Source organism: Cyanistes caeruleus, chromosome 7 (assembly GCF_971803275.1).
Source record: "Cyanistes caeruleus chromosome 7, bCyaCae1.hap1.1, whole genome shotgun sequence".
Classification (NCBI taxonomy): domain Eukaryota; kingdom Metazoa; phylum Chordata; class Aves; order Passeriformes; family Paridae; genus Cyanistes; species Cyanistes caeruleus.
Window position 1 is genome coordinate 5,615,509 of NC_141707.1, and position 8,981 is coordinate 5,624,489.

Consider the following 8,981-nt stretch of genomic DNA (forward strand, 5'->3'; position numbering starts at 1 on the left):
GTGTGGTGCTGGCTGGGTTGCTGAGGGCTCCCAGGTGCCTCTTGATGCAGCTCCTCTGGAGCTCCTGTGGGGCTGCGGCGCTGCTGGCGGGCCACGCTGGGGGAGACCCTGAGGGAACAGGCTGCTGGGAGGCCATGAAGGGATGAGGGGCTGTGGAGGCCCTGACGGGACAAGGCCGTGGGAAGGCACAAGGGGGATGTGTGAGGGAGTGGGTGTCAGGAGACTCCAAGGGGACAGGAGGCCCCTGAGGGGCTGGGGTGGTGGGAAGACCTGAGGAACTGGGTGTCAGAGGCCATAAGCAGCCCCCGGGCAGCCGCCTGGTTCCTGACACCCGGCTGTTCTGGCGCTTCCCCAAAATGTCTGCCAGGCCTGCAGCAGAAGCCCTTGGGGCTGGGACAGTACACCTCCAGGAGGGTGGGGTCAGCCCGAGGTGTGCTCAGCCTGGGCTGGCTGGGGACATGGAGGGCAGGGGGTGCTGCCAGGCCACGGCCACTGGGTGCCTGCCATAAGGGGCAGTGGGCAGAGGCAGGGCTGGCGGCCAGGCCGGGCCCTCGCGACTGCCCAGGCCACGCTGCTGTGACCGAGGCCCCCCCTGACACAGAGCTCGGGGCCCGCAGAGCTGCTGCCACCATGGGGAGGGCGGCGGTGTCTCCTCCAGCAGGGCTGCCCAGTGGCTGCTGCCCAAGCGGCTCTGGAGCCCACAGAAACAGCAGCAGAGTGTGCACAGGAACAGCAGCAGCCCCAGCGTCGGCACCTGCGAACTGAGGCGTCCGCAGCAGCCGGCTGCCAGACAGGGGGAAGCTGTGGGCACAGCTGCCTTTGGTTTGGCAAAAGGCCTCAGCAGAATTGGCCACAATGGCTTTCTCTTGACTTGCCAGCCTCACAGCAACGCTTGGCAGCTTCAGCTGCAGCCTGTGCCCGTGACTGACTTGGATGGCCGTGCTTGAGGGCGGGCTCGCCTTCCACACTCCGGTGTCCCAAGGCAGCGGCCTTGGTGCCATCGTGACACGGAGAGAGAGAGACTCAGGACATGAGAACACAGGAACAGCCTGTTTGGCTCATTCTTGAGTTTGCTGCTCCTGCCTAAAATAATCATCAGGAATATATGCTGATGTAAAGTTATAGCCGAACACCAAGGACTTTTTCTGTAGTGTCTAAACTAGTGTAGAACTAAAACCTTGTGTGACTGTTCAGAGACTCTAAAATGCAGGGTGAAAATGACAGCTTTGGTTTGTAAGAGTCCTAAAAATTTTGACATGTGATTTTTCAAGTCAGGGATTTTAATTCCAATGTGGAAACTACAAAAATATTAAAATTTGTTTTCATTGGCAACCCCTTTGAAATGGCATCAGCACACCTACAGGTGTACTGGGGACAGTACTTGGCAATTCATGGCTTCAGTTGTGGGAGATAAATATTTTGTCTGGGTTCAACCTGAAGTTTAAAGTTTTCCCAGGGCTTTGATTGACTGGTCACTGCAGGTAATTTTAATAAATGCAAAAGGATGTGAGAGCACAATTTCTGGAGAATGTGCACTGGGGATAGAGAGAAAACCTTGAAAACAGTCAGCAGGTTCTGGAAAACTTAAAAAATATTAAAATTACAAACATAATTTAAAAATAGATGTAGCTCTGTGACTGTTCAAGCAGGATTCTATGTCTGGAGGAAATGTTTGACTTGCATCAGCTGTAACACAGACAGACACGCAGCAACTGGGGCCTTGAACATTTGTGCTACTGCAAACCCCTTCCATGAAAAACATCATTCCAGGAAGGAGCAACATCATCTGACAGATAGCAAGAGTGGCCAGCAATAGCTCCAGGAGCTCCTGCCAAGACCCCTACAGGAAGGAGCCCAGCCCCCAATGCACGTGGGCTTTGGCTTTGGCCTCTGGCACAGAAACCCCCCAGGGGCACAGGTCTCTGGGGCAGGAGAAGGGCACCAGCACTGCCAGGGCTTGGCTGGGGTGGCAGGTCTGCCTCGGTGGGGACTCTGCCACACCTGCTGATTTCAGTGCTGCCAGGCCCCTGTACAGATTCTGTGCAAGGCCCCGTGCCCTTCCTGCTGCGCCTGCGTCGGCAGCCCTGGGGGCTCCTTCTGCTGCCCTGAGCCTGCAGAGCAGGGCAGTGTCTGCTGATGGTTTGAGGTGTTCCTAAAGATCCTGTCTTAGACACTTTGGGCAAGGGATTCCTTCCAACGTAGGCCACGCTGGGGGGATGGGGCAGAACCAGGAAGGTGGCAGGGCGTGCAAGGGACGTTAGTGACACGGTGCAGCCTGGTAACCGTGGAATGGAACGGTGGAATGGACAAGAGCTGGCGGTGACAAGACCACACCAGAGTGCCTGGTGCATGCGACGGGACAGGACACGCCAGAGCGGTGCTGTGAGGGGCCCCCACACAGCCCACTCGTTAGTGCCTGACCCGGAGCTTTTCCAAGGCGTAATTCCTACAGCTCACATTGTGAGCAGACTGTGGGAATTGGTGAGCCGGAGCTTCCCGATAACATCTCTTTAGAAGGTGCTCCCAAGGCCCGATTTTGTCATGGCGGGCAGATTCTTCAGGCTATTCAGGGTGTTCCGACGGAATAGAAGCACAGACCGTGGAGCTGCCCCAGCAGAACACCCTGAAGAGTCGGAGCAGTTCCAGCAAGGGCAGGATGGTGAGTGGCAGAGCTGGGCCGCAGGGCTGAAGCTGCAGCCAGCTGGGCCCTGCACCATCCCGTCCCGCCCCGTCCCATCCCGTCCCATCCCATCCCATCCCATCCCATCCCATCCCATCCCATCCCATCCCATCCCATCCCATCCCATCCCATCCCATCCCATCCCATCCCATCCCATCCCATCCCATGTGGACATGCCCAAGGACAGGAGAGAAGAGGGGCTGGGGTTGACCCCCACCTGTGACCGTGCTCCATCCCCTGAGCCACCCCAGGGCTGTCCCTGCCTGGGGAGTGCAAGGCTGGGCTGTGTTCTCCGGCCTCTCCCGCAGTCCCTCAGCTCTGGCTGCTCTTTTCCAGATGCAGCCATGGACAAGAGACAAGAGCAGGAGCCTGCCCAGGGCCGCTTCCGCAAAACGCTGAAGGTACCTGCAGGCATCCCCACCTGGGCTGGGCCTGCTGTCACTGCTCAGGCCAGCTCTGCACTTGCAGCACTCCATGGAACATGCCTCTCTTCCCTGTCCTTTCTTCATTCTGCACAGAGGTTCCGCCAGTTCCTGCCAAGTCGGCATAGAAAGATCAGCCCCATAGGAACTGAGGGCACAGCTGAGCCTGAGTCCGGGCTGACCGAGCTCCAGGCAGAGCCTGATGTCAGCCCAGATTCAGCTGCGCCCTCACAAGACTCGGACGCTGTGGTGAGTGATGACAGGGCAAACTCTGATGTGGTACTGATTGAGGACATGGCCATTCCAAACCCCAGAGAGACTCAGGGCATCACAAATACTGACACTGTGCCCCCTCCCACCATGAGTCATGCACCTAATATGGACTTTTTTGAAAGGGGACTGTTCCTTCTGACCAGCAGGTAGCCAGCCAGGGGCCGGAACTGGAGGTCTCCCAGGATCCTGTGCCCCTTCAAGCCACATCCACAGGGCCCCCTCAGCCTTTGAGGCCAGCAGAGTGTGATGGGATGGTAAGCACTTCTTGGGAGAAGCTGGGGAAGTTGCTGCCTTGGACAGCGCTCCAAGTCTTCCCCATTCCTACTCTAGGTGCCAGCTATTGTACGGAGCATTCACCAGCATCTAATGTGCTCCGTTACGGTGGATGCCAGGCTGCCAACTAACATGGTGAAGCTGGCTGAAGAACACCCGGACGATGTGGTGCTGACCCTCCTGCGCTGTGCCCCATCGTGTGACAGGTATGGGGCCCACGTGCCTTGAGAGCTCAGGGCTCAGCGGCCTTTAGGGCCCATCGCCCTGCACAGCCTGTCCAATGGGCTCTGCCCAACAGGCAGAGAGGTCCAGGAGCCTCGGGCCCCTCTGTTTCCTGAGGCTGCTGCCAGTGCTCCCTCCCTGCCCCTCAGGGCACTGGGGCTCTGTCACCTGGGACCCCACAGCTACACAGGGCATGGCTCTGTGACTGAGACACCCCTGACACAGAGCTCTGATCCCACAGAGCTGCTGCCATGATGTGGCAAGCCATAGCCTCATCAGGACCAGCAATGGAGAAGGTGCTGCCAACTCTGCTCCATGTGATGGAGAACTGGCCCCTTTGCAGCATCTGCACCTCTGATGAGGACAACAAGGACGTTTTTGCTCTGGCTGTGAGTTTCTGGAACTGGCCTTGCCTGTCCCCTAGGTTGCTTCTCCAGCAGCTCTTCATCTTCTCCTTGCCTCAGGCTGGGCTGAAACCTGGGCTAGGGGCAGGCTCAGGGGGCACCGGGCCCGCTGCTCCCCGTGCATCTCCCCTCGGGCTCTGCCCCATGGACGCCTTAGCACTGAGCGCTGTCTTGGTGTGATTCTTTTGCAGGCAACTCTGGTGCTCTGGGTGATTATGCAAGTGCCTCAGAGCCATGAGGCCATGATGCATTATTCCGACTCTCTCTTTGCGGCTCTGCTGTTGCACGTTTTCACCACCACACAGCTGATGCCAGCAGAAGTTGATAACTTCTGGAGAGAATGCCAGGAGCAACACCGCCTTCCTGGAGAACCCAACAGGTGCCAGTCCTCCTGTCCTTCCCATGCCCTTGTGGCTGACACCAGTGCACCCAATGTGACCTGGCCTTTGCTCTGCACACAGCTTTGCAGTGCAGGCCATGAAGGCTCTGCTCTGCTTTCTGCACTATGACAGCGAGTTGATGGCCATGGAGCGCAAGTGTGGCTGGGAAACGCTGCTCCATGCTGACACCCAGCACTATGCCGTGGGTCTGTTGGCCAGGTGAGACCCCTTCTCGCCACTGCCTCTGAAATGTGTGCCCTGTGCCCAGGGTGCCCTACCACAGTCCCTGTGGTCCTGGCCAGAGGGCTTTGCCATTGAGGGATGGCTAAGCAGACTAGAGAAGTCTGAGAGGAGGGTTAGCCCAGAAGGAGCCCCACGGTCCCAAAGCACCCATGGTCCCCCCAGGGATGCTGGGGAAAGGCCAGATCTCCATGAGTCATCCCTGGGAGAGGTTTGGCCTCCCCCCACCCCCCACCTCTGTGTCTTGGTGCCATTTCCCCCCTTCCAGGGTGATGCGCCGTGACTTGACGCCCTTGTGTTACCATGTGGCACACCAATTTGTCCGGAGGCTCATCAGGGAGGAGGCACCTTGGGATCTGTCCTCCCTGGCATTCCTTGTGGAGGTGAGCCCCATGGCCAGCACTACCTCGCTGAGCTGCCTGCCAGCCCTGTCCCCTTGCATAGCCACAGCTGCCTGGGACGGTGCCCGCGCCCTGTGCTGCTGCCTGGGCCCAGCCCTGTGCAGTTCCAGGCTCCTGCCAGCCGGCTCCGCTGTCACTGCCCTGTGCCTTTCAGGTCCTGGATTGCCTGAACTTGAGTGACTGTGGGTACTGTGTCCTTGAGATCACATCAAAGCACCTGCAGAGCGAGTGCAGGCAGAGGCGTCGCCTGGCGCTCAGAGGCCTCGTGGTGCTCAGCCAGGAACCCTCGATGGTGAGAACAGGGCAGCAGCTGAAGCTGTGCTGGGCAAAGCAGCCCCTTGGGCTGGCTGGGCTTCAGGAGCTGAGGCAGCTGCTCCCAGCTCTCCTGCCTCACCAGCCTCAGTGCTTTGGGACAGGCCTTTGGCCTCTGGGCCCGGCAGCAGCAGGGTGGGGTTGCAGTGCCAGGGCGGTCTTGGCGCTGCAGCCGTTCAGGGCTTCCCAGCACAGCCTTGTGTTCCACACAGGCCACACCTATACGCCGCCTGTGTCAAAGCTTCCTGCAGCTGCTGAGTGACGCAGACGGAGAAGTGGTCGGCATGTCTCTGTCTGTGCTCACGAATGTGCTGAAGAGAAAAAGTCTTCATTTATCAAGGACTGCTGCCCCCAAGCTTGCTGAGCCACTTGTGCTCCTCTTTGACCATGTAAGGCTCTGTGCCCCGGCCACGGGCACTGGCTACTGCCCACACAAACTTTGGGCCTGTGGATTTTCAGGCCTTTGCCCAGGTGGGCTGGAGAAGTTGGCGCTGAGATCTTTTCCTCCTTCCTTCCTCCAGGACAAAAGCCACGTGCAGGTGCTCTCCATTCACCTCTTCCGCAATACGATGAACCTGGTACTGGAAGAGGGAAAAAATGCAATGGAGGGAATTGTGAAGCAGAGCCTGCTCCCGCTCATTTTGCACTGCCACGACGACAACCAGCGCGTGGCTGATGTGAGCTTTTGTGTGATGCTGGTGGACCACTGGGAGGCGGCTGGGCTGCCTCCTGCCCTGCTGCCTCCCAGGCTGCGGCCTCCTCCTGGCCTTGGCACAGGGATGCAACTCCTGTGCCCTGGGCAGCAATGGCATCTCTGCATCTCTCCAGGCCTCCCGGGAAACGCTGCACTGTGCTGCCACCTTCTTAAATAACACAGAGCTCCTGTGTGTGCTGCCAACAGAGGATCTGTCGAAGATCACCGAATGTGTGGTAAAGGACGGCCTGGAAACCCCAGCCTCAGCCTGGAGAAGCTCCCTGTCCCCGGGGCTCAGTGTGTGGGGCTGGCAGCTGTGGCCCAGTGCTGCACCCATGGGAGCCAGCCTGTGCCCCACACGCTGCTCCCTTCCCTGGGACACACGGGTTCCTCTTCAGGCTCCTGTGGCCTTGAGCCGGGTGCCGATGGAGCCCCAGCCCAGTGGGGCTGCTGCCCGGTGCCTCAGGGCTGGGCGGGCACGGGAGGCCGGGGCTGGCTGCAGGCAGCGCCCGGCCGAGGGGCAGAGCCCGCACCGACCCTTCCCTCCTGCCGTTCTCTGCAGCTGGCACAGGACGAGAGCTGAGCGGCCGAGCACCTGAGCCGGGCACTGCCGTATCTTGACAGCCCACAGGAGTCCCTGCGAGAGGCGGCCGTCAGCTTCATCGGTGAGCCACGGGCCCGGGCTGGCTCCCCACTCCGCCGCAGCTCGGCCCCGGCCCCGGCTGCTGCTGTCCCGGCAGCGGCACCCGGGCCCGGCGCCATGGAGCCCCGGCTGCCCTCGGGGCTGCTGCCGGCCTCTGGCAGCCGTGCCCTTGGGCTGAGTCAGGATGCGGCAAGGGCTGGGGCTGAGCCCTGCCGGGGCGGGAGGCTGTGTGGCCCCCGGGCTGGCAGCGCCGCTGGCAGGGAGCTGTGCTGCCAGGGCCCTGACAGGCTCTGTGTTCCCAGGGATGGCCAGGATGTTCATGCACAAGGGCGCACAAGGAAGAGCTGCAGACCCTCAGTGAGGGTGAGTGAGAGCAGCGGGCTGGCACTGGGGGCTGGCAGGGAGCAGTTGCAATGCCTGGGATGGGAGCTGCAATCCCTGGCCCAGCTGCAGAGTGCTTCGTTCCCTGTCTGGGTGAGGGCGGTGTGGGCAGAGAGCAGAGAGATTTCAGGGACAGGGGTGGGAGTTGTGGCCAGCACCTTCTGGCTGATCCTGTTGTCTGGTTCTCTCTTGTGGCCATTGCAAGAGCCAGGTGGAATGTCCTTGGCAGGAATGTCTCCTAGGATCCCTGCAGATGCATGCCCTGACCGTGCCTCTTGTCCTCTCTCTTCCAGCCACTGAAGCCCCGACAAAGACACCACTCCATCCCACAGCAACCTGAATATCCAAGCTCGGTTTGCCAGTGAACAAGTGTCCCAAGAACAGCAGCAGGAGACACTGAAGAGGACACCACCTCCCAGTGCCACTGGAGATCCAGGCACAGCTGACAACTGGCACAGCTGAGCCTGTGGGATTTTCACGGGGCTTCAGCCCTCTCCCAGCCTGTAGATAGCTCCCTCCAGCCCTCAGACTGTGCCCATCCCCTTTTTTCCCTCTATTCTTCCTCCCTTTTGACAGCTCCTTACCTCCAGCCCTCAGTCCATGCCCATCCCCTTCTTTCCCTTTCCAGCTCATCCCTTTGCTTCACCTTGCATTAATAAACAGTTTGCCTTTTTCACTTAACCTGCATCTGTCTGGAGTTGAAGGGACACAAATCCAGAGCACTGTGACACACAGGCCCCTCCTGCCGTTCTCTCCTGCACCGTGTTTTGTGCAGAGACGCAGAGGAAGGAGCGCAGATCAGGCTGGAAAGGTCCCTGTGCTGAAGGCCCGGCTCCACAGCATTGTGGAGTTCAAGGTGTTACTGAAGGCCAGTAGTGGGACAAGGAGCCTGGGTGTGTCAGGGACCAAAGTTGTGTCTAAGGCCCTGCCGTGTTCTGTCCTCTGTTGTGCACGTCAACAGGATGGCGAAGAACAGACTTTGAAGGAAACCTTATGGGTTAACTGCTGGGAATTTGACCCTTAAGAGGAACAATGGATTGATCAATTGATAGGAAGTTAACCTGTGAAAGAGGAACAGTAATAATGAGGCTGTTATTGGCATGGTGACCTTACCTCATGTACTGGCCAAGGGTGAGATGACATGGTGACTGGGAAAATTCCACTCCAGGGGAGAAGATAGGAGGCTTGGTTCTGCAGAGGAGAGGCAAGAAGGACAAAATGCACGCCTTTTGATGCAGGGCATGTCCTGAAGGTGCATGGCCTGCCTGCCCCTCCCATTGGAACACCATGCTCCATCTCCTGCCGCTGCCCAGTGGCTTTTCAGCAATCCAGGGGTTGGTAGGTATTATTTGCAACAGCAACTAATAAAATAAGAGTTGCTTTGCAATTTTGTGCACGGGCATCTTCCAGCACCCATGATGTTCTTGGCAATGAGGATGGGATGCCCAGAGCACAAAAACCCATGGTGTTTGGAGCACGTGTGAGTGAAAAATGGACACATGTTTGAGTGTGGGTAAGAGAAGAGGGACAGGGTTTGGGCAGTGGAGCGTATGGTTGTGTAATATATGTTGGGATAATTTGTGTTTTATTGTACACATAGAAAATCAAGTATAAAAGCATGTTTTATGTAAAACAAAAACCACAAGCAGCTTAAGA

The 8,981-nt window shown here is 58.5% G+C and overlaps 1 protein-coding gene across 2 annotated transcripts; it reads left to right on the forward strand.

The window, feature by feature from the left end:
- LOC147652151 (maestro heat-like repeat-containing protein family member 6) lies at positions 1–8,006 on the forward strand. 2 transcript variants are annotated; one of them, XM_086898770.1, is made up of 16 exons: positions 1–2,659; positions 3,017–3,081; positions 3,199–3,351; positions 3,519–3,629; positions 3,706–3,854; positions 4,112–4,259; positions 4,466–4,653; positions 4,736–4,873; positions 5,163–5,277; positions 5,450–5,587; positions 5,820–5,996; positions 6,129–6,284; positions 6,436–6,537; positions 6,864–6,966; positions 7,247–7,307; positions 7,619–8,006. In XM_086898770.1, the coding sequence occupies exons 1-14, from the start codon at positions 2,542–2,544 to the stop codon at positions 6,882–6,884; spliced, it is 1,779 nt and encodes a 592-aa protein (XP_086754896.1). In that variant the 5' UTR covers positions 1–2,541; the 3' UTR covers positions 6,885–6,966; positions 7,247–7,307; positions 7,619–8,006. The 2 variants fall into 2 exon arrangements, with proteins under 2 accessions (XP_086754896.1, XP_086754897.1); XM_086898771.1 differs by having other exon boundaries at positions 2,268–2,659; positions 3,522–3,629.
- The last annotated feature ends 975 nt before the right edge of the window (positions 8,007–8,981 follow it).